General features: G+C 35.5%; 1 protein-coding gene across 1 annotated transcript in view; it reads left to right on the top strand.

The window, feature by feature from the left end:
- RYR2 (ryanodine receptor 2) overlaps positions 1-24718 on the top strand; it is a 341359-nt gene that overhangs the window by 271441 nt on the left and 45200 nt on the right. Inside the window, exons 78-86 of the mRNA XM_050893208.1 lie at positions 1112-1215; positions 1829-1880; positions 2029-2082; positions 3740-3763; positions 14664-14763; positions 15719-15798; positions 17838-17914; positions 19258-19331; positions 20911-20928. Of these exons, the coding sequence (XP_050749165.1) occupies positions 1112-1215; positions 1829-1880; positions 2029-2082; positions 3740-3763; positions 14664-14763; positions 15719-15798; positions 17838-17914; positions 19258-19331; positions 20911-20928 (583 nt within the window). The remainder of the gene's footprint in view (positions 1-1111; positions 1216-1828; positions 1881-2028; positions 2083-3739; positions 3764-14663; positions 14764-15718; positions 15799-17837; positions 17915-19257; positions 19332-20910; positions 20929-24718) is intronic.

Here is a 24718-nt window from a genome sequence, read left to right as displayed (position 1 = left end):
GGGTTTGACACTGGCCCACACAATTTTTTTCTTAATAGGTAAAAAATCCATTTTCCTTACATCTGTCATGTGACCAACCCTTCCTTATTGCTAACAGATAACATCTGACATTATAATAACTTCTTACTTGTGCAGTCTTATCAATGCATGGAATTCTTTTTATCTGTATTTTAGTGTATACTGCTAGGTGAAAACAAGGAGGAAGAGTGGGCATAATTTATGCAACCAATTTTTCTTTGAGCTACCCGATGCATTGTAGAAAAATATGTCTGGACGAAGCAATTTTATTACTAACTTGATATGCAGAACTTACTTTCTGAAATGTCTTTTGGCAAAAGACAAGAAGTCAGAGGACAGATTTTTTTTTTTTATATAGATTCTTTTCAAAACAATGCTTCGGTGGTTGCCATTATAGTATTTCGGACTACATTTTTCTTTTAGAGTGAACCAGCTAGAGCTGTGTAAACCTGAAAGCAAAATAGCCACATGAAAAAAAATATTTGTGTGTGTATAGATATTATTGAATGATATATAATATTTTTTATACATTATTGACTTGTCATCTTCTGAAATTCTACATCCTGCCAGCATTACTGTTGTTGGTACATATGGCTCCTTCTGTCTAAAACTATTGGTGAGCTTCAATTTTGGATTTCTTCTCCCTCAAAGCCTCTCAGAGTTCCTCAGTGAACATTATACCTGGCATAAGACTTGGCATAAGACTTGGAACAGAGGATTCTAATTTCTGATGAAGCTTGTTAACATAGAGAGGAACAGACAATGTAATAGCAAATGATGCATCTGGTTACCACTTGTTCTGGATAAAAGCAGTAAAAGGTTTAAGTTATTTTCAGAATCTAGGGAAGAGGGTTAATTTTTATGAGGAGAGGAAATCCAAAGCTTTGCAAATGGTATCATCTTTGTAAGTATTCATGGTCGTAAAGACGGTCAGGATTCAGGCTTTTCATACTTTGCTTGGAACTTGTTTCCTCCTGGTTGTCCAAATCAAAATTACATATGTGAGTATTTAATGTTTAATAAATTGCACAGACTAAAACATTTTTCACTATAGATAATTGAATATACTTTTAAAATCTCTTTTTCCCTAAAGAAACCTGGGGAGGAACCACCGGAAGAAGATGAAAGCCTTAAAAGAGTTGATCCTTTACATCAACTTATTCTGCTATTCAGTCGAACAGCCTTGACTGAAAAATGGTAGGGATGGTGTGAGAGACTGCAGAGTGTATGCAGATTTTCAGATTACTCCTGTATTTGAAGTTATACATGTCTCTGTTCAAGTGAGATTGCATAGGCTAGGCCAAAACATGTGCGCATGTACATACGGTGAGTTTGATTTACACTCAGACCTCTCTAGCCTGTGGTATGTAAAGAGGTTTTAACATGACTGATAATGAGATGCAAGGAGTTTTCTAGAGACAAATATATGCCCCTATACACTTTTTCACAGTTATGGATGCTGTGTTCAGGACTTACTACACCTCTCTCTTCTGTCTGTGTTCCCTATTGACAGTTATATTCTGAATGTGAAATATAAGTATTTTCTAGGTATAATTGAAAAATTAACTATGTTCTCTTCATTGGAAGGTGTTTATGAATTTCTGAGCACTGTGTTTGTAGCTGGCTTTACTTTTCAGTTTGTATTAGTTAATCAAGTCCTCATTTTCCTAAAAGACTTTTGGAATTAATTATGAGCATAAAAATCCTTTAAAAAGATTTTTAAGGTGCTTAAAAATATTTTGGTGCTCCAATTCTACTATAATGGCTTTAATCTTCCTCACTTTCCCTTTCCTCTCTCTCTATTAACCAGCAAATTGGAAGAAGATTTCCTGTATATGGCTTATGCTGACATTATGGCAAAGGTAACTTTTTTGCTATCTTTTGCATCTTTTCTGTCTTAGTAAAATTAATGAAGAAGATCAAAAGAAATTATGTGTAAAGTGAAGGAAGGCTTAGCCACCCCACCCCCCTTGACTTATCTGTAAATATTTTCTTTCTACATGGTATCAGAGCTGCCATGATGAAGAAGATGATGATGGTGAAGAAGAAGTGAAGAGTTTTGAAGTAAGATTATACTTGTGTTTTGTTTTGCTTGTCATGTTAGACATTATTTCATAGCTTCCAACTGACATTTATGTTTCTTGGTTCATGGCTTACTGCAGCTTATTATGCCAGTGAACTGCATGTCAGAAGCTGGATTGGCAGATATGAGTCACCAGATTCATAGTAGTAAAACAAAAACTTATGTAGTATCACATAATGTAAGATTATATAGAGAGTAATTTAACGGATCTTACATGTTTATCTGATTGACTTTAACTTTTTAGTTATTGACAAGAAATATTATGGGTAGTAACTTATCCTCGAAGTCTGACAATAACAGGCTGTATTTTGTAAAGTATCACGTTCTACCTTTAGTTTGGATGGTTAAAATACTGAAGTAATACTGCTTTTTGCAGTAGTCATTTACATTCAGTACCAGTAATTTATACAGTATTTTTATGTTCACATATATGTTAGTGCTTCTTAGTAAAAGGTGAGCTTTTATTCATCAATACTGCCAAGCTTTTTCTTATGTTGAGAATAGGAAATCAGTATTTATTGTTGTTTAATGTTGAGTTTTTAGTGATCATCGCTGTATAAGGAAACACTTACATGAGTTGATTACAAGAGTAAGAGATGAGTCCTTGTCATGTGTTTGCTCTGGGATCTGTCTCTCTTTTTCCATTAATAAAACAGAGTTTACAAGAAATTTGTCTGTTCTGAGGGGCACTGAGGGAATTAGCTTGTTAATATTTTTAGTATTTTAATATATTTTAGCATATTATAATTCTGACATTAAAAGTTGTCATATCTTTCAAATCAACTTATATTTAATATCTTTACTAAAACACAGGAACATGAAATACATGCTTTTATTATTTCTTCAAAATATTTCTAAATATACTAATGGATTAGATATAAAACTACCTGTGCTGTTTTGAATTTTGAGGAGTGGTTTGGGGCATGTTTACTTTTACTCCCATTGCTTCGCACACATCAGATGTTCTGTATGTTTTCTACATGGTGCTGCATGAGATAGGAGTGAATTATTTAAATATGTATTCCCTATTTGGCTGTATACAGAAATCAGAAAGAATACCAATACCAAATTCTTTTCAGTCACTCAGAAATTCTAGTCCAGTTGAATTACAACTAACATAGCCAATATATAAATTTCTGTTTCTTGGTAAATATCTAAGTATGAATCCAAATTTCAGTGCTTTTTTTTGGTTTGGTTTAGGTTTTTTTTCCCTGGAAATGCAATGTATGACGTATCATTGACTAAACAAAGAATATTTATTTCTATAAGCTTTTTTCAGTTAGCCCATGCATGCTTGTTAGATATCAAAAGTCTTGTGCTTGTAAATGTGAAAATTTACAAATAGGAAGTCATTGAGGTGAAAGAACAAATTTATCAGTAAGGGATTTATTAGTGCTCCTTACCTAAATTATAATGGGTTCCTTATTCAGCATGCAACTTTATCTTTTGAGAGAAGATCCTATTAATTTGTTTCTCATTATTATTTTTTCTGTAGCTATGAAATTTATGTTCAAATAATGTATTAATCTGTTCAAAAGACAATTTTGTGTATGTATTTGGTCAGTCACCTGCAGAAAAAAAATTTTGGACTTCTTTTTCTTATTACTATTTCGCTTCTTGTCCTTGCCCTTCCTTAAGGTGACAGGATCACAACGCAGCAAGGTAAAACAAAAAAATATATGTGTATTTGTCTGGGTCTAATTTTGTGATTTTTTTAGGCCCAACATCTTGGATAAGTTCGACTAAAGGGTCTTGAAAACATTTTTAACATTTCAGTTCCAGCATGACATCTCTACCAAACCCTTCTTGTGCACAAACTCTTTTTAAAGACTCCAAGAATTATTTATGCAAAATATGTCATATAAAATTATGTTGCCATTTTGGGGAAAACAGACTGTCGTTTGGCCTGTTTATATTGTTTTGCTGTTCTTGCTTTTTGTGCATCAGTTATCTTCTTTCTGGTTATAATTTAATTTAAATGATTAAAATCATTTATTTGGCTCTTAAGGGAAAGCAGTTGGACTTTTCTTCTGTATCTTAGCAGACATGCATTTCTGATACAGTAGTAGAATTGTTTCCAATGTTTGTCACAGAGAGAGCATCAATTATGTTATAGTTTATCTGTGATTCAGATCCTTTGGAATAGACTGAGTCCTTAGCCTTCATTGTGATAGTATTTGATAGAAACTCCATAGCTACTACATACCTGAAGTGATTCCTAACTGTTCCATGTTTTCTCTAAAAACATAGAAGCAATAGCTCTGAAATTTCACAATGTTAATTTTTTTAATTGACTCAATTTCTTACACGGTCTTTTGTGTCTCATCATGAAAATCTCACCATTTGTTTCTAAAAGGTGGCCCATGGCTTAAGCACCAGCCTACTTGCCTACTTCATGCAAGTAGAAGTCTTAGTTCCCATTGTTGACTCAGGCTGCTTGCTGATAGCGCTGCAAGGTTGATGTTCTGAGAGGAGGTATGGTGTGCGGGGTAGCTAATTTTTCATTCTGAGGTGTTTAAATATAGTTTTTTGTGCTGTGGCTAATGGCAGCTAGACTAAGTAGAGATGACTTGCTTGAGATTAGGAACGCACAGATTTAGCTGATGGTCAGACTCCAGTCAGTAGCTTCAAAGTTCATTGCCTATGGCAATATGGGGAACAATTATAATCTTCTCCATTGAAAAGAGCAAGATGATTTTGGTGTCTTGTTTGCTAGCGCTTCTGTTAACATTCAGTTCACAAAAGAAAGAGGTTCCCATACAGCTGTGGAAAGAGAAGATGTATTCCAGGATCAGCTTCACTCTTACTCCTTCAAAAGTTTGCACAGATCTGTTCTACCTTCATACGATAAAGGTATTATCCTGGAAGATGAATGTGCTCACACAGACTCACAAAAAGTTGTTTAAAAGGTATTGTAATTGCCGCAAACACAAAGTACATATTACAAGACCCCAAAGGAAGTCCTCTTTGTTTCTTCCAGTAATTCAGCTATTCAAATACTACATGTCTATCACTCTGCCTACGTGGTTACCGTACACTAAATGCTATATGCTCCATAGAAAATTTTCTGTCTTGCTGATTGAGAAGTGTTTTAAAAGGGAAAAAAACACAACAATAATAATCCTTGGTTCCTTCATGCATGACAGGAAACAGTTGTAAAGATATGAGACCATATATACCAGTTCTGTGTATGTGTGTGTGCATTTCTGTGTTTCTTTCTGTCTGTCAATCTATCTGTCTCAAAGTTCAGTGTTGAAGGCAGTTCTTTTATTCCATGCTCTGTGTGCATGTGAAAAGACTGACTGTTCAATCTGTATGGGAATAAAACTCTACTGCTCCTCTAGACTTTAAAAATGTGTGATGTTTGAAGTCCTGAATCTTTTCACAGTCAGAGCAACAGAGACCTTTGGGCAAGCTTAGAATGTGATAAAAATGATGGGTGTACTTTATTGGCAATTTTCATGCCCATATCTCATGCAGTGTAGTCTCATTTTTGTACAAATAATCTGTATTGGGATCACTGTGTGGGCAATAGGGAGGTCACAATATAAACCCACGATAAAGTTGCCTGTGCGTTACTCTGTGCCTGTCTGCATTTGCCTGCTAGTATTTGCTTTGAATTATTATGATTATCTTTAGTCCGTGCCCTTTGTCTCTAAGTTAACTTTCTATCATATTGAACAGATGCTCAATCGACTCCCTGTAGAGTTGGTGTCACTGTCCCCCTTGATTCTATCTGATAGGAATTTCTTTCCAATCAAAGTATTTCACTATCTGAATGCAAATAGCTTTCTGCATTTGAGTCACTGACTCTACTGGTTTGCTACATATTAATGTGCTCTAAGTACGAGTAGGATGGGAACTCAAAAAAAGGAATCAAAATGTATCTGATCTTTTTAGAATCAATTGGTTTAAATTGGCTCTTCACAGGAAGGAAAGAAATGAGGGAGACAGAGCTTCCTATGTCAGTTTTCTTCATCCCTGTTACTGGTAGCAACTTTGTTGATAGACTGCTATATTCACTAGGTTTTTGTCAAAATGATACATTGTGCTGTCACTTATCTCAGGCACAGAAAGACTTGCAAGTTTCAGTATGTACAAATAATGCAAGCTCTTAATGCTCTAGCCCATCCGAGATGGTCACTGTTGTCTCTCGCTGTCACAAAGCCTGCAAAAATGGAGTGACCATATACCATGTATTTACAATAAGTAACTATTTTTGTTAAAGAATGATACAAATTAAGGTCAGACTCAATGATCAATGTATCAATTCTTAGGAATTAAACATTCCAATTAGTATGCAAAAATGTGTTTGTCATCAGTATTTCCTACCCATAATGGAATGGATGCAACCTAATACGTGGTTTTACTCTGCACAACTATAGGATAAGTTATTTATACATAGAATCATAGAATAGTTTGGGTTGGAAGGGACCTTGAAAGGTCATCTACTCCAACCCCCCCTGCAATGAGCAGGGACATCTTCAACTAGATCAGGTGGCTTAGAGCCCCATCCAACCTGACCTTGAATGTTTCCAGGAGTGGGGCATCTACCACCCCTCTGGGCAACCCATTCCAGTGTTTCAGCACCCTCATTGTAAAAAATTTCTTCCTTATATCTAGTCTAAACCTACCCTCTTTTAGTTTAAAACCATTACCCCTTGTCCTATCGCAACAGGCCCTACTAAAAAGTCTGTCCCCATCTTTCTTATAGACCCCCTTTAAGTAATGGAAGGCCGCAGTAAGGTCTCCCCAGAGCCTTTTCTTCTCCAGGCTGAACAACCCCAGCTCTCTCAGCCTTTCTCATAGGAGAGGTGTTCCATCCCTCTGATCATTTTCGTGGCCCTCCTCTGGACCCGCTCCAACAGGTCCATGCCTTGCCTGTGCTGGGGGCTCCAGAGCTGGATGCAGTACTCCAGGTGGGGTTTCACCAGCGCAGAGTAGAGGGGCAGAATCACCTCCCTCGACCTGCTGGCCACGCTTCTTTTGATGCAGCCCAGGATGTGGTTGGCCTTCTGGGCTGCAAGCACTCATTGCCGGCTCATGTGCAGCTTTTCATCCACCAGTACCCCCAAGTACTTCTCCACAGGGCTGCTCTCAATCCCTTCATCCCCTAGCCTGTATTGATACCAGGGCTTGCCCCGACCCAGGTGCAGGACCTTGCAGTTGGCCTTATTGAACCTCATGAGGTTCACATGGGCCCACTTCTTGAGCTTGTCCAGGTCCCTCTGGATGGCATCCCATCCCTCAGGCATGTCAACCACACCACTCAGCTTGGTGCTATCTGCAAACTTGCTGAGGGTGCACTCGATCCCACTGTCTGTGTCATTGATGAAGATATTAAACAGTACTGGTCCCAATACGGACCCCTGAGGGACACCACTTGTCACCAGTCTCCATCTGGACATTGAACTGTTGACCACTACCCTCTGGATGTGACCATCCAACCAATTCCTCATCCACTGAACAGTCCACCCATCAAATCCATATCTCTCCAGTTCAGAGAGAAGGATGTTGTGGGGGACCATGTCAAAGACCTTACAGAAGTCCAGATAGATGACATCTGTAGCTCTTCCCTTGTCCACTGCCATAGTCACTCTGTCATGGAAGGCCACTAGGTTGGTCAGGCAGGACTTGCCCTTGGTGAAGCCATGCTGGCTGTCTCGAATCACCTCCCTGTCCTCCATGTGCCTTAGCATAGCTTCTAGGATCTTCCCAGGCACAGAGGTGAGGCTGACAGGTCGGTAGTTCCCAGGGTCCTCCTTTCTACCCTTTTTAAAAACGGGTGCAGCGTTTCCCTTTTTCCAGTCACCAGGGACTTCACCTGACTGCCATGACTTTTCAAATATCATGGAGAATGGCTTGGCAACTACATCAGCCAATTCCCTCAGGACTCTGGGATGCATCTCATCAGATCCCATAGACTTATGTATGTTCGGGTTCCTGAGGTGGTCACGAACCTGATCTTCTCTTATGGTTGGAGGGACTTTGCTCCCCCAGTCCCTGTCTTGCGGTCTATCCACTCGAGAGGTGTGGGAAGAGACGTTGCCAGTGAAGACCGAGGCAAAAAAGTTGTTGAGTACCTCAGCCTTCTCCTCATCCGTTGTTACCAGTTCACCAGTCTTGCTCATCGGGGGTGTACGCTTTCTTTGACCTTCCTTTTCTGGCTGACATAGCTGTAGAAGCCCGTCTTATTATTCTTTACATTCCTTGCCAAGTTCAGCTCCATCCGCACCTTGGCCTTCCTGACCCCATCCCTACACAACCGGGCAGTGTCCCTATACTCTTCCCAGGATAAACTACATCTACTACAAAACCACAAACTTATGGTTATGTAAGATTCGATCAGTTTTTACATGTTGTCATAACAGGGGCAGAGTTCTTTTGTTCTTTCTTACCTACTGATGGTGTTGATATTGTGCTATTTGTTAATGCCAGGACCTGTCTTTTTTCTCCTTGTGCTCCCCTTACCCTATTTCCATCAGTCACTGGCTTTTTTATTCTATGCAAAAAAAAAAAAAAGTCTTTAATCCAGTTGTTAGAGAATTCATGGTGTCCACTACTAGACAGTCAGCCCTTCACCTCTCATTTGCTCCTACTTGTTCGCAGTGTTTTGATTCCCCACGATCTAATGGGGAATAACATAGGGTCAGTGCCATTAATACATTCTTTGTTAAAGGGTCAGCTGTGTCTCAGTTTCTTGCCTGTCTGGCAAGGCTGTTTTGGGCTATATGAATAACCACCCATTGACTATGGGAAATGTGCAGCAAAAGTCTTGTAGAGAATCTCTTTTCTACAAAGTGAATAATATACCCATGCTTTTCTCTGGGTTTCAGTTCAGGGGCTTAGTGATAAATGATGATTTAAGGCTATTCATTAAGATCTTTCATTGCATCCTCTGGCTGCTTCCTATCTTCTGTGTTTATCAGCATCTCTTCCCCCTACATTGTTTCTGCTGCTTATACCAGCATTAGTGTGGTACTTTTCAAGAGTACTCCCAGACATCCATCTGTCCTGTCTTTCAACTCAAACACCAGCTGGCACTCCATGCTTCACTGTTGTAGCACAACAGAACTGGTTGAGATCTATGTAAGGCAGGGCCTTTGGCAGTCCTGGGATAAAGGAGTGATGTACTTTGAAGAACAAATACATTGTAATGATTACGTGACCATTTGTATCTTCCAGGTTCTTTGCTTATTTTTAATGCAGTAATTACATAATAACCTTACCAAACTTATCCCTGTACATAAGATTTTCTGCTCCAGCTAACTGATTCAATTCCAGTCATAGTGGAATCTTCTAAACGATCCATTACCCCTTTTTTTATTATTGCTATAGAGAGTTAGACATCTGTCAGCTATTTCAAATACGTCGAATTTGTCACCCAACTTTAAACAAGAAAGAGTGACACAGTTTGAAAGTAATGTGTAGTTTTATAGCTATGTACCATTGGAGAAAAAATTGGAAACTGAGAATACATAGATTTGAAAGTCACCCAATACAATATTTTTCCTTTTAGAGACTCAATACTTTGTCAGTTCCTGTCTACCTGAATCGGAATGAATATGTTGAGTGGTCTCATCAGCATGTCAAGAAAATGGAGGCAGTATGTAGGAAACAAAACTAACTTCCTTGCCAGGAGAATGACAGTATAAACATGATGACTTCAGTAAAGATATTGCTGCAAGCTGAAATGGAGACATTTTAGCCAAATCAAAATACAATGTGTAGTGAAGGTTTTATTTCAGGATATCTTTATTTCTGTGCATTAGTAGCTCAGATTTAATGCTGTTTTAACACAGAGTAGTATTTTGTTTAGTTTAGTATATGTTTTTTTGTTTGTTTTATAACTATATATTGTATGAACAAAATATATTTGTAATATAACATTAAAGGTTTTAATACAGATTATTCAAATGCTAGGAAATGTGAAATATAATGTTGATAAAACAATCCTTACTTTGTGCCCATATGGATCATTGCGCTGACTATTGATATTAAGTAACATAGTTATGTCATAAAATCTAATGATACGACACGACAAATTTTTTTCCTCCCAGGCATTTATTACTGGGGAGAGTCAGCAGAACACCAGTACTTCTTTCTCTGAATATTGGTGTGAATACAAGAAATAATTTTGATGAATGATTGCTGTAATTCTTGTGTCTTTTCACCTGTTATATTATGAAGCATATAATAGCTTTTTGCTATCATGTCTGAAATTTGTTAAAAATTCATTAATAAGATGGTTCTTCCTCTTCAAGTCTCTTTTTTTCCCAGCTACTTTTTAGAACAATGTTACTTCCTTTCCTCTCATCTCACCGTATTACAAAATACTTATGCTAACACCCAGAAAGCTGAATGTTGTTTACAGCCAATCAAATGAAAACAGCCTTTTTTGCATACATGTTTTTCCTAGCTACATTTTATTTTTATTGTTATTATTTGTTTCACACTAACAGTGATAAAGATGAATGCAGGGAATATTTTCAAATCTTACGAAGTCATTGAGTTAAGATAGAGTAGATAAAAGCATATGTTTACTTAATAATATTTAATAAATTCCCTACTACAGGAAATCTACTGGTGTTATAAAGTCTTGTAAAGAATTATTACATTCAAAATAAATAGCTGTAGTTTTGAGGAAATTAAAAAATTGCTAACAGACTGCCACTGACTGCATATATCTAAGAAAGTGGTTAATTTATGAACCTGTTTATCATTTTCAGTGATGATACTTAGACACCACTTTCAAGTATTTTCAGAAGTATTTACTTGTATCATGGAAGTAATATCAAATGTTAGAAGGCTTATAGATGCCTAGCATTCAGACACATCAGTATTCCTAAACTATGGAAGAGTACATAGTTTAGGAAAGCACAGCAGATGGCGGAGAAATGGCTTTAGAATGGCAATTCATTTATTATGAAATTAACTTTTGAGATTAATTGTATTTTAATTATTTTATGTGCTACCAGTTTAGTAGTCTCTAAATTTCCTGTTTGTCTTATTCTTATATTTTACCATCTGTACTTTAAAGAATTCCTTTCGTTGTGTGATAATCTGGATAATGACAGATTTCAATATAGAAAGGATACTTCAACTCAGTGAGGTATAATAATGGATATCATATCAGCTAGTTAAAAATTACTTTTCAAATAGAAAAATATTTTGAGGTTGAGACTTTCAGCAGAAGCAGAAATATGAATATGAAATAGAAATATTTCTTTAAGTAATATGGAAAGCATATTTGATAAAATAAACTCCTCTAACACTCTTAAAATCCTACATATTTAATCTTCAGGAATTATAATGCATTATGTTTTCATTTTGTGTATACTCTTTTTAGAGCTGATGAAGCCCAAAATGAATGATTTAGGAAAAATTCAACTTTATGTATAGAACATAAAACAGCATGTATTGAGCTTAAAGGCTTAATATATATAAAGATTATATGTATAAAAATATATATAAAGATTCTGTTTGAGTACTTGATGTTATATTTTAATACATAGCTTGTACTTATGCATGCCTGACACTGAAATTAACAGATGTTTTGCCAGTGTAAGACCTGTCTAATAGGATTTATTCTCTGGACTAAACAGAGGTCTTGAAAAGTATAAAATATGAAGACAATTCAAAGGAGAAGCATTCATTTTAGAATAGTTGAGTTGAAAGTAATTTCTTCCGTTTCCATCTTTTTGTTTATTCTGTTTACTCTAACTATTTCATAATTTCATATTAAAAAAAAAAAAAAAAAAGAACGCTTTGTAGAAGTAGGATCATACGCCTGCACTCCATGGCTGCAAGCTTAGTGGTAGCAGCAAACAAATCTCTCCGTATGGCTTAGCTCCAAGGGAAAGTCCAAGAATCATTCTTTGTATGGATTACGAGAAAATAAACAATTTCAGTGGCACACTTGTCAGTTAAAGCTCCTGTTTAGTTTTTGCAAGTTTGTTGCCTACAAATTCAAGCTAAAATGTATTTAAAAAACAAAAAAAATAGAATGAAGTAGAAAATGTTTGAATCTCTGCTTTCAAAGAGTATGATGAAGACGTTTCCTTGGTTTGGTAGGTTGCTGGACAAAGTCTATAATGTGGGAATACATGTACATACATTTCTAAGTGGTCAGCTTTTTCCGTTATAAATGGAAAACACCCAAGATAAAATAGACTTGGTTTTCTTTGTGGTTTTTTGTGGTTTGGGTTTTTTTTGGTTTGTTTTTTTTTTTTTAATTCTGGTGAATTACTTTAAATGTTTCATTTAGTATGAAGTATTTTTGCTTTTGTTGTGATGGTTTTGTGAATGACAGAAAATTCAAACCACTGGCTAATTATTTTAGTAGTTTTCTTGACATCAAGTGGCAAGCACAATAAAGTGCAAAAACTGTGCTGGTAGCACAGACAACAGCGTTAGCAGTAAGCACATCTTAGAGAAATGGGGATACCTTGACCAGCCAGCAGCTCTATTAATTTAGTATACTTTGTATGCAATGGGTGGCCTACTTCATATCAGCGCTGCCATCACATATATAATATGTATTAAAATTGCATGAAGAAAGCAACGGTGAAAAAGCATTGTCAGGCTGAAGAAGGAACCCTGATCTTTGGGGCTTATCATCAAAAGAAAGGTTGCTTTTAGAAGAAATGTTTGTGGTGCTTTTTTGTTGGTGGATTTTTTTGTTTGTTTGGTTGGTTTTTTTGTCTGCTTTATTACTAGTTACCTAGACAGCTTGATTTCCATGGAAAATGCCACTCTTCTCACTTTAAGCTGTTTGGCAATGCCTGTTGCTATTGTTCTTCTGTAGTGCCATTGCAAAAAGTGTGCATACCCGTTCTTTTAGTCTGTAGATTATGCAGATGCATCCTCACTATAAGCATTCTTATAAACTTATAAAAAAAAATTGTATAATGAAAGTAATATAGCTGATATTAGGCTTGTGAACAAAAGTGAATAATAAATCTTGCAATGGAAGAAAAATGAAAGATTGTTGGGTCTAAAACTAAAAGTAACTAGAAATAGGAAGTAGTTTTTAAAAAAAGAAACACTGATCAATTTTCATGGGCATCTGAAGCAAATGAAAATATTTTATTGTAGCTATATTGAACCTGTGATGTCATGATTTTCTGGTGGTTTGTGCGTGTGGTGTGTGTGTGCGTGTGTGTATGTGTGTATGTTTCTGTTTTGTTTTTGTTGAACTCCCAGGAAGAGGTTTAAACATGAAGGCAAAATTTCAAACCTTAGCATGGCTAAATATGAAGCAAAGCTGCCATTTTTTTTTTTTTCCTTTTTGTGCCTCCATCTAGATCTGTCACATAATTTAAAGAAAAAAGAAAAATACAATTTAACCACAGGAGAGCTAATAGTGTGAAAAAAAAAACCCTGATGAATTTTGTTTCCGCAGCACGATATTATCAAAGATTTAAGAAACAAATTTGCCAGCCTCGGCGAGAACTCTCTGGTAACAGCATAAATGTCTGTGTTGGTTTGCTTTTGAGTTAAAGGTTTCTTTTTCATTCATTTGAACATACTTCTCTTTTTTACCTCTTCTTTTTTAGTTTATTATTCATGCCCTCTATTTAGCAAGCCTTCATTTTTTAAACCTCTTCCATCTTCCAATGTCTTTTTTCCGTAACTTGGATGGAAAGTTTATGGCAGCAAAGCTGTCATTCTGGCTACTTCTGCTGCAGCTGTTCCTGCTTTTAGGTCATACATATTTTGGGCGTTGTGTTTTTGGACATGATACTAACTGATTGTGTCATGTTCCTTTTGAGTAAGCTTTTTACCACGCCATCTGATGGACTCACTGTCATAGGGCTCTATGCAACTTCCATTTTGCAACTTATACTGCTTAGTCATCCTCAATTCTCCAGCAAACTTCAATTAACTTGGTAAAAGCTCAAACTCATCTGGAATTAACTGTGCCTTTATGTTTGCTCTTTATGTTCTTTATGTTTTCGGTAGTAGTTTAAATTATAAAGAACAAACTTCACCATTGCTCAAGCAACGCCATGCAGTATTGTTTGTTGCCGCTAGAGAATGTAAAATATAAAAGCACAGTGTATTCTATCAAATATTCTGTTGGTAGGGTGGGCGATCTATATTGTAATATAATGATATGTTTTGAAAAAAATTCTGAGATGCTTCTGTTACTCTGGTATTCAGCAACAACTTGCAACTCAAGAGCCGCATACTGAGCAGTATGAAGTTATGGTCATGCTATAGAAGATTATTAAGAGTATGAACTGTTGCACAAAAACATGGCACAGAAGTGCAAGTTTGATATATGCAGTATATATACAATGAACATGGGCTTTGAACTAACCTAATGATTTACAATTGAGATGACTCTTTTCAGATAAACTGCTAAAAGCATATTAAAGAAAAATACCAAGGGGAGAATATTACTTGAACATGTTAAATATCTGTTCAGTAGCATTGTTTGTATTAAAATGGTCCATGATGTTGCCATAGAGCCCATATACTAAGAGAAAACCAAAAACCTTTGGAGAACTGATAGTAACTGAAGTCCTCATCTTAAATGACTGGAATTTTTATTCAGGAAAAAGAAATGGAAAAGCAAAAACTTCTGTATCAACAAGCCAGACTGCATGACCGGGGTGCTGCTGAGATGGTTCTGCAGACAATCAGTGCTAGTAAAGGTAATGTTTTGTTGTATAGATTACATATTAAATCTTATTTCTAATGATCTTTGAAATGATTGTAATTCTTATTGGGCAAAACCTGCAGATGTTTGGCACTGAAGTTTGCATTCAAAATGCACCCAAAGTTTTAAAAATTATTGACAGCTAATCCAGAAAAGTCTAATGAATAATTCTCATGAGGTTATTGTTGTGGTTGTTATTATTATTGTTATTAATAATTTTTCTAGTGATGATTGAGAGGAAGCGTGAAAAAGTTCATAGCTTTAGCAGTATGCAATGACAAAAAGGTCCCCAAATTCTGGGATGTGTACAGTTCTGAAGTAGGTGTAGACTTTGGTCCTTTTTTCCCCCCCTACTCCCCAAATATCTACTTTATTGGTGTACTTTGATAAAACATTTCAGAAGTGTAAATGATGCTTTTGTCCCTTAGACACCATCTTACTCTAAGGTTTGATGCTTTCATTGTCTGTTCTGTGATTTGTTTCTACAGTAGTGATGTTTTAAAAATTCCTGTTTACAAATTTCACTTACTGTAACTAAATGCTTTGGATCACTGTCATTTTCTGAAGAAACAGGAAAAAAATATCTAGACTGGCATGCAGAGGAGACACATTGTTAAACTTGAAAGCTGGCTTAAAATTGTGCACCCAGCCTTAAATCAACTGTTGGGTGCTCTAGCGAATGAAACATGATTTTTATTCGTTGAGCTCAGTTCTTCCTGTCTTATATCTTGCTTCTTTTGTGTGCTGTGTATACATTACACTACGTCTGTAGGCACTCAGGAATATACTAAGTCACACTAGAGATTGTGAGAGAAAAATAGGTCTGTTTTACAAGAGAAACAAAAAGGCCTCTCCTGATAAATTACCATTTAAGTCATTGTACAGATAAGTTAATAGAACATTCTTATTTTTATATATGATCTAAAAGTATATTTAAAAATAATTTTAAGGTGAGATGGGGCCAATGGTTGCAGCTACCCTAAAGCTAGGGATTGCCATCTTAAATGGAGGAAATTCTACCGTTCAACAGGTAAGGTACTAATTTATTTTCACCCATTCTAGTCAGTATACATCTTTATACCATGGTCATTATTATTGTAGTAGTGCATTATGTAATGTGACTATTTGTCAGATGCCGTTTATCCTTTTACTCTCGTTCCCAGAAGAAAATAGTGTACAAAAGTACCTTGTTTGCTAGGTATATATTTCTTATTCATATACATATAATTAATCTACAGAATACAAGGCTAAAAGAAATTTGTTTTGTACTTCAGCTGGAAGGGGGAAATTTTATGTTAAATCATTAACTTCTAGAGGAATTCTGTGGGAGGGAAGAATTTCTTGGGAGATTGCCATTGTCCTGTAGCCAGTAGAGCAAAATTGCTGACCCCAGTCTTCACCAAAAGAAATGTTACACAACTTCAGAACTCCTAGCTTATGCCATGGAGAGTCTTGGTGATAAAAGCAGAGAACTCAAACTTGATTTACTAATCTATAGTAAGATAATGTGGTGAACAGTGGACAAGTCTGATATGTTAACGGTATTCTGCACTGTTGAAGAGAAGTGACTGATACAGAGTACATTCAGTGTTCTGTACTAGCTGAAGATTCCTGAGTCCAGAAAACTTCATACCTGCCATTACTACATGGCTGTAGGACAGTTTGAAGAATACAGACAACTGGGAACAGTTAAGATCCCAAGTTAAGCAGCCACTGAAGCAGCTCAATGCAGCCAAAAATAATGTTCTTTTCAGGGGCTATCATTACCAGCAATTGACCAGAAAAACCACAAATTGTGCAGAAAATTATCTGCTTGAACCATTGCCAGTTGTTTGTGATGTCATGATATTAAATTACTTAGGAAAATCATGACATTTGTACATAGTTATTTAACCTGAATTTGTAATGCTACAATCTAAATTTTTTAAAATTATTTGATAAAGTCTTAACTAGTCAGAATGCAGGAAAAAGTTGTTAGTATGGTTACAATAATAGTAATACTACTAGTCTAAATTACATACTTGTAACATAAAAACGTCAGTAATACAGTAGAATCGCTATTTTTTCAGTTGCCTCATTTCTACCTGCTTTCTCTGGTGTTATGCTCACCTTTCCGATTTTCCTTTAGGTCCTAAGATCAACTCTTCAGTCTTCCTTGTGAAGAATGGTATGGGTGGGGGGAGAGGTACAGAAGTGGTTTTGAAAAGTCATCACCATCATCCTCTGGAGTTCTTTGCTTTGATTAGCACGGTGTTGATGGGAGTGTTCTTTTTCTGTGATCTTGGGTCTACTTGGGGTTATGCTGATATGTTTTGTTAACGCTTTCTCCTTATGTGCTCTTTCATTTTGGACGTTACTTAATATCCATTTTTTCTATTATTTTTGTTATTTGCAAAAAGAGTTTTACCTCATTCACAAAGTGAATTCTTGTAACATTCCTACTAAGATTTATCTTTGAGCATTGTGATTTTTGTTCATAACTGGGACCTCTGGTTTCATCCTAGATCTTCACTCAACAATACACTGCATTCTAGAATCAGAGTTCGATCCACTGAATAACTTCTTGTTATTGCAATCTATTATCAGATAGGTATTACACATTACAGTAAAGCTACTACAATGAATTTAAAAAATACCCACATGACTACTAACATGCTGTTGCAGCTAAAATAATCTAAAACAAACTGAGGTTATGACAAGCCCAGTCCAGTGCTGAAACGGTAGTGTCAATACAAATTTGTGGTCTAGTAGTGGCAAGATTGTATTTATATTAAACACTAAATTCTGCTGGCTGTGTTGACTTTAGTTACTATCTTTATTTTCCATGTTTTAGGAAGGAATATCCAAAATGGATGACCTCTCTTTCTGTAAAGGACATGAGCAATAAATGTTCTTTTTATTTTTGATACCTAGATTTTTCTCTGCAAGACTCTTTTATCTAATTTTAAACATTAGAGATATTTCAAAACACCAGCATCACTAGTAATCTAGAATTCATATAGTATTAAGTGAACTAGATTAACACATAGTATAAATATTCTCTGCGTAAATTATTTGTGTTTACTGCAGAAAATGCTTGACTACCTCAAGGATAAAAAGGATGTGGGATTCTTTCAGAGCCTTGCTGGTCTTATGCAGTCCTGTAGGTAAGAAAATATCTACTTTAAAATTCTATTATTTTGCATTTAGGTTTTATTCCACAGGATTTATAGTTTTGGAAAGATCCTCTATGTACTTTTTGCAAACAACACCTGGGGACTATAATGTGCTAGATTTGTGGTAAAGGACAAGGTGGTGCTCATGGTATGAAAATCTCCATATGATATGGATCTACCTTTGTAAAAGAGCTCTTTTCACAAATGTTTATGGCATTTGTGTCTACTTGAGATATGCCAGAAAACAACTCCAGAGTTAGGAGCATTCCTCAGGGGCGAATTCCTAACTCTGGAGGTATCCTGTAATCCTGTAGAGACCAGGTTAATGATCAATGTTAAGTAGTCATAAAGCTTTTGGGAAAACCCAAGTTTCTTAGAAATATTAACAGGACTTTTTAGAAGGCAGAAAAAAGAATGGATTATTGTGTTTTAATAAACTGTGGAGGTACTGTGACTTTTTTGTCCATTCATGCTTCTTGACAGTTTATATTGATTTTATATATATAAATGTATATATATTTAAATGCTTTGTATGTAATTCCTAAGAATAAACCATATCAATAAATAATGTATTAATGAACATAAAACATAGGACTAAAAGGGGCTTCCTGGATCAAGTTGTTCAGTCTTCTGTTATGTCAAGGGTACCATGTTGTATCCTTTTTTCTTAACACTGTCTTTGGCCAAGTTTCATTTTGAAATCAGTGAGGTTTCTTGCCAGCAGAACTACTGCTGTAGTTCATCTACATTCATCTGACTTTCATAAACATTCTTGCTTATGAATGAAAGTTGTCCATGGCTAGCTGACATGCTAAGCCATGGAAGACAGAACTTTGCAGATTCACAAATGGAAATATGTAAGAGTATACATTCCTTAAATCTGATTAGTTGAATACATATTCCCTTTTGGCAGCTTCAGTTTTTCAGAACGTGGAGGGAGACGAACACTGAGTGGAACTAATAATGACATAGTTTCTTAATGGACCTTGCTGCTTGGGATGAACTGGGCTATAATATAACAGTAGTCAATAATATGGCTTCTTTGTAACCCCTAAAATGAGTATGTATATCATAAACACATACATTCCCTTTTTTTGGTCAATCATGAAGAGCTAAATTCTATTGTCATTTGCAGGGCAAAAGCAGGTTAAGTCTGTAGAGCTGAGTTTCATAATCTTGTAGCAGACATATATTAAGCCACTGAAATGTATCTTCTTGACACCAGTATGATTATATACTTAAATGAAATCACAAATCCTTCTCTATCTTTCACAAAATGAAATATTACATATATTTAATTAATCACAGGACAAATGTAATTTTTCTCATTGCAGTGTTCTTGACCTAAATGCATTTGAACGTCAGAACAAAGCAGAAGGCCTTGGCATGGTGACTGAAGAGGGATCAGGTACTATTGATTTAACAGAAATGATCTGTGAACTTTTCTCTTTTACATTTTGCAGAAGCAAGATGAATTTGAAAGAACCCTGTAAATATATATCTGAAGCCAAAATATGATTCCTAAGAGTGGTTTATATTTAATTGGCCTACCTAAGCCCATGCTTGTCAATAATAAATCATTAGCATGTGTTGAGTTTCAGAACAGTCTTAGAGAACTCTTACCCATCATTCTGAAGAAGCGAAGACATTACATGTAAAATTAAAATCAGATTCTACTTATAAACAGCAGTGTTTATGCATGTAAAACATTTCAGAAGTCCCTAACCAGTTTCAGCATAAAATGAAATTAAGAGTTCCCACCTGATTTCTTAAACTATCTTGGCTGGAGTGAAAAACAGACAATTTAGTTAAGCTGTAAGTTAAATAGTAGAGGTTGAGGGAACTGTATCTGCTGTTTGGAAAAAAGTCTGCTGGGAAAGCTTTTTCTTTGAAATAATTCTTTTCTGTTTGTCTTTGGGGAAATATTACAAAATTTTTGCTTTACTTTTGACTTTGAACCAGTTTGGATTTCTACCTTCTGTGTTGTCAGTTCATTGTCAATTTCTTTCTTCTGTCTGACAGTAAGTTCTACTACTCCCTTACTGTGATTGTCTGGAAACATTAGGTTCATTCTTATGTGACTTAATAGAGCTACCAAAGCACATTTTTCCCCTTATCTTCAGTATTTTTTACGATGCATTTTTATGTTTAAATCCTACAGTGACCTAATCTTTTAACATGTTTTTATCTTAAAAACAAGGTAAAAAAGCTTGACTGTATAATCATTATTGCATTTGGAGGTTCATAATTCATACCTACAACACTGCATATCTCATTGGCTATTGTGCCTGTAGCTCTTTTATGTGGCATATTTCTTGAATATTCAACTGCTCGTCTCAAATCAAAATCATGAACTGTTAAATTTGACTGAATGGCTTCAAGACCAATCATAAATGCTGCTTCTCCGAAAGTGCTCCCACAGTTTAAATTATAGATCAAATCCTGCTAGACTTATATGAGTAAAGAAAATAAAGTGAACCCATGTGGATAAAATTTGGTCACAAGAATGTGGATTGAGCACTGGTGCAGCTATCTGGCATATAAGGTTTTGGCCGTTACTTTCATGTTTTACTGAAGATTATTCTGCACAATGTTTTGCTCTTTTGGACAACATTTCTACTACTAAATAATTAAATCTATTATTTATAATGTTGGATTTTGAAATGGACTGTCAAGATATAGGCTCATTTTTCTTTTGACTGCTGCCTCTATTTCTAGAAATGACTGATTTTGCATGCAAATATAAATAAATCTTAAGCGCTGCATAATCAATTCTACCTATGTTAGAGTATTTTTGTGCTTCCTCATTTGAGGGATTTTTTTTTTTATTTTCTGTTTATTTGATCTTTCTCTTTTAGTACAGAACTAATTTTGCCAAAACCAATACTAACTATATTTTGTATTTGCTAAAACCAGTTTCTCAACTTTTTTTCTTTTTTCCCTGTTTCTTTTTCTTTGAACTAATTGTCCTGTCCTCCCTTCCTCAGTCATCACTCATGAGCGTGGTAATTATTAAAAACAACTGCCTATTCTTTATTTTTCCTGCTCTTAGCTTTGTGTCAGCACTGTACAGCTCCTGAACACCATTAGATTTTTTGTTCCTGTAAGACTGTTAAACTAGTGAGTTCTTTTCTATTATTATTACAATTGTGTACACCAAAATTCTTGGTTTTTGTGTCAACTCTCCCCACTTTGTTCTTCCTCCCTTTCTCAGGATTTGCACAGTGACTGGCACACTAGATGTAAGAGCAGCAAGCTTTTTTAAACTTTTTTTTTTTCTGTTCTTTTTTAGTTCCTTTCATTTTAGTGAGCCCAGTATTTGCGATGGATGAATGTTAAAAAAAAAAAAGTATACCTATACATACACAAAGCCTTGTGCTATAGTCCTCCTGTAGTATTTATGTTGTGTATTGAATGTGGCTTTATCGCTGCATTGATTTGTGCAAGCACAGGAAATCAGTGGTGGATCCAGTGAGGATTTGAGGGTGGTTAGTAAGGAGAGGACTTGCCGCTGGCTAGGTTTATGTAATGCGGTCAGGAGTTGATACCAGAAAGAGGTGGTGCGTCACTAATTTAGAGGAGTCAATAATGTTTACACGTGGTTCTTCCTTGCTCTGAAAGCTACTTGATGTGTTAAGGTTCCGATATCTCAAAGGTTCCTTACTTCAAGTAAAGGAAGAGCTTTGTAGGAGCAGTTGCCATGAGATGTTCCTGTCGCCATAAGAAATGAGAATTTAAAATACAAAATGTGTATACCATTCAGCAGAAACAATAAGCTCAAACACAGCAGATGTCTTTTCATTAGCCAAATGTTGGGGAGCGGGATGATCTGGATTTTTATCTGTTTTCTCAGTGGAAATTTTTTCTTTGACAGATTAACAAAATTCTACACTTAGGATCAAGTGTTTTCGTTTTCTTTGTTACTGAGCAGCAGCAATGTCAAGATACAGTAATCACACTATGTCAAAGATTTCTTGGCACAAAGGGATAATATTTGCTAACAGCACCTTTTTTATGTATTAATATCCAGCTACTGAAAATTCAAGAAAACAGAACAAAGCAAAGCCAAACCAAAGACGACTGTACTTTTCCTTTTCAGGGTTACATTATTCTTGATATTATGCTACCTTCAAATAATAATAATTTTTTATATTATGAAGCACACCTTTTTCAAATCATTGAAAAGTAGTTTACATAAGAGCTGTACAGGTACTGGTATTAATACTTGATAGCATTATGAAAGCCCAGCCAGTGTGTCTGTGGGGAAACTCCTGTAGTGAACAGTTTCAAAGTATCCTAGATTTTATGGGATACTTGAGATCATATGTCTGTTTGCAATCCTATGAATAACCATCTATAAATACTACAAAGGAAGAACAAAGATGTGGAAATGTTTTCTCCCATTCCTTTTTTTGAGGGAGATACTTACTCTGTGAGTAATTAATTACTCCTCAATTAAAGATCATTTTATTGATTCCCAAGGGAATGATGGGATGTAAAATGTGCATTGTAGCCTGTTTCTCACGTCATCTGAATCTGATGCAGAAGCATATTAATGAGTAATTGTCATTGAGTTTACAACCTATAAGCCTGAAACTATTCTTGCCAAAGTCAAAGAAAAAGCTGTTGACCCTTATGGGAATAGAGTCAACTTTTCCTCAAGGGCAGTGCTTGTTTTGGGTCCCATGTCAACCTTGGCAATAGGTAGAAAGCCCTGTACTGAGTCAACATGGATGTGAGATTTATTGCTCTATTCCAACTGTTTCTTTGTGCTGTCCGCATCGTAAGCTCCTTGTCCTGATATTCCTCTGACTGGTACTACCTTCCCTTTCCAAACCCTGGAACCCCCACTGGTAACAACATTGATGGTTCTTTAGCAAATGTGTTTCTTACTTGTTTTTGTGATGTACTCAATGTTGTTTCTTCTGTATGTATTTTGTTTTGATTGTTCTGTTTCCTTTTCAAAAAAGGGGGGTTCAAAACCAAAGACCTGTAGAAATGCTTATTATCTTGCAATGGTTTTTCATTTTTCATTTAACACTCATACTCTATGCTATTTCACTGTGAGTCACAAAAATCTTGAAAGTGCAATGTTTTTCTTCTTTGGAGAGACTTGTTTTACTTACCATATGAAGTAAAAAATTTAAGATGTTAAGTTTACACTTAGATTATTTTACCTTTTTTTCCCCTTTTTGTCAGGAAAGCTCTATTTTTACTTTTAATCTTTTAATATTGTATCATGGCATTATTTTGTTTCTCCGTAAGTTATCAGAAGGCTTATTTTAATAAACTTTTAGAATGACATTTAATCTGATGATAGTAGGTCTTAAAGGACTTTCTATTAAACTGACTGAGAGCGGTACACATGCCATACAATAAATAGCTATAATAAGGGTACACATCAGGGCTATTTTCAGCCATTAATAATGTGAAATCAATAAATATGCTTTTGTCCTTCACTAACCTAGTCACACTTAAAGTGAATGTTTAAATTCTGCGTGATCCACTGTAGCCTACATTGGAGGTGTGTTTTCCACCTTTATATCACTGTATTTGAATCAGTGTTTGCATTTAAAAGGGAACTTAAGTAGCTTCAGTTCAGAGAAATTGTTATGCATCACTCAGTGAGAAAACAAGTGCTTTTCTTATTTGAATCAGATTATTGAGAAGTCAAAGGCATGCAGCACTCACAATCCAACCCAATATTGCCCCAGTCTTGTGATAAGAATAAAATCTTATCTAAACTTGGTTTATCATGAGGGAGCTTTGCTCTTGCTTAACAGCCATCAAAAAAGAACCCTGTTCCTTTTTGAAAGCTGAAAATATTTGTTTATTTCTGTAATAAGTAGCATCAGACCAATGTTTCTGAGTAGTAATAGAAGTCAGATCTTTTCCATTGAGGATTTAAAAAAAAAAAAAGAGAGAGAGAATTATTAAACTTGGACACATGCACTTTCAAGGAAGAAAAACATGTATTTCATTTTTCAATGAAATCTTATTTTGATTTCCTACACATGATACCTCTGTTCCTATATATCAAAAACACAAGCTACCAGTTTTGTAAAAACGACAGGCTTAAAGCCTTCATGTGTGTAGCCATATCATTTACATACAGCATGAGCAATGGCAGCATTTTAACATCTAAGCAAATATATGCTAGAATATACGTCATATCAACAGAAATTAAAGAACATGGTTTCGTGACAACCTAAGTCATACTATATGCAGTGTGTATGTTTGTAAGTACATTTTCTATGCAAATCTTTGTGTGTACTGGCATGAATTTGTGTGCACAGCAGCAAAGGTTGTTCTCTTAGATTTTATAGAAAAAAATGGATCTGCACTTCAGTTCTGTAGTTGCCGGTGAGAGACCTCTTGCAGTCAGTAAGTAACATCTGAAAATGAAAATTCCTGTCAATACCAACATTGGTTTCAGTCAGATTTTGATCAGCTGTAGAAATTGAAAACCAGGATTATTTTAAATCTTAGTGTGGCCAAGCTGTTTGAAACAGGGTTTTTTTGCTTCATTTTGAAATATGTAAAAGTATTTCCAAAAGGAATGGACCTTTCAGCTTATGTGATATGATGTACCTAAACACCTTCTGATTTTGCAGAATTTTGTAATAACTTGTATTCATTTTGTGATTTCTTTACAGTGGAGCTAAGTAAAAGACCCTTCCAAACCCTTCCAATATTAAAATTGGAATTTATTTTATAAAAATTCCTAAATTGCAGTGGGTGTAATAAAAGCCAGAAGAAGACTTCATAAATTAATCTGTATAATCATTTTAACTT

This window comes from Gymnogyps californianus, chromosome 3, assembly GCF_018139145.2.
Source record: "Gymnogyps californianus isolate 813 chromosome 3, ASM1813914v2, whole genome shotgun sequence".
Taxonomy (NCBI): domain Eukaryota; kingdom Metazoa; phylum Chordata; class Aves; order Accipitriformes; family Cathartidae; genus Gymnogyps; species Gymnogyps californianus.
Note: the sequence above shows the minus strand (reverse complement) of the source record. Positions and strands in the feature narration are given on the sequence as shown.